General features: G+C 38.9%; 1 protein-coding gene across 1 annotated transcript; it reads left to right on the forward strand.

Moving 5' to 3' along the window:
• Positions 1-269: 269 nt before the first annotated feature.
• Positions 270-1,097, forward strand: timm10b (translocase of inner mitochondrial membrane 10 homolog B (yeast); the record flags this gene model as incomplete). Its single annotated transcript, XM_015369741.1, has 3 exons — positions 270-550; positions 623-718; positions 915-1,097. Coding segments are annotated over exons 1-3 (306 nt in total), but the record flags the coding sequence as incomplete, so codon positions are not given.
• Between the last annotated feature and the right edge of the window lie 3 nt (positions 1,098-1,100).

The following is a 1,100-nucleotide window of genomic DNA, read 5'->3' on the forward strand; positions in this document are numbered from 1 at the left end:
TTAGAATTTAGCAAGTTCATTAAAAACATAATTTAGAAGGTATTCATAACAAATGATTACCTTTGAATAAAAACTTTAATTGACTAAAGAAACTACAGCTAAAATCAAGTTTATTTCAAAAGCTTCTGTTTTCAACGTTTTTCAAATACTGATGATCATGTAATCATTATGTAGCCATAAAAAAAACTGTCAGTAAAAAAGAAAGAAAACTGATGGGATTGAGTTTGAAACTTCTGTCTCAGAGTGAGAACTCTTCTCAGAGACGATCTTTGTTTCAAAACATGGCGGCCTCCATGTGAATGTCATGCCATGTTAAATCCTACGTCTTAATGATCAAATGCAAGCAGTTTGTTTAGATTTTGTAACATTAGAAGTAAATTTTATCTTCCTGTTTATTTGCTTCATCTGTCCGATTTTATGTGGAATTATTAAAACCCGGATTTCAAAGCTTCCGTAGATCTGGCGTGCAGGCTGCTTGTTTCCACATTAGCAGACCAGTGAATCGCCACCGAGGAGAATTACGATGGATCCTGACACGCAGCTTAGAAACGTAAGTCACTTTTAAACTCACTGTTTAAGTATTAAAAGTGGTGATGATTCTTATAAACTGGATCTCTTCCAGCTGCGGGATTTCCTGCTGGTTTACAACCGCATGACTGAGATCTGCTTCCAGCGCTGCACAAGCAACTTCAACTACAGAAACCTCACAATGGATGAGGTACTTGAAAACAAATCACCCCAACCAACATAATACACTGCATCTAAGTCAACATCTTGTTGCAAATATGGTGTTTTTTTTGCCACAGAATAGCTGAGTTACCCTGGAGCCAATTATTATCTCAGTATTTTAATGTATAATGCAGATGGATTATTCATAAAAATCTAATATTTATGCTAACTTTCTTGTTTCTAAGGAGAGGTGCGTTGACAGCTGTGCTGGGAAGCTGATCCGCACAAACCATCGCTTGATGGGCACCTATGTGCAGCTGATGCCTCGGATGGTACAGCGGAGGATGGAGGAGATGGAGAGCAAGGCTGCAGAGATGGCAAAGGCAACCGAGGCTGCTTCTGCATCTGAGACCATTGGAACTGCTCCAGCA

This window comes from Cyprinodon variegatus, unplaced genomic scaffold (genome assembly GCF_000732505.1).
Source record: "Cyprinodon variegatus isolate N-32 unplaced genomic scaffold, C_variegatus-1.0 Scaffold7844, whole genome shotgun sequence".
NCBI classification, from domain to species: Eukaryota; Metazoa; Chordata; class Actinopteri; order Cyprinodontiformes; family Cyprinodontidae; genus Cyprinodon; species Cyprinodon variegatus.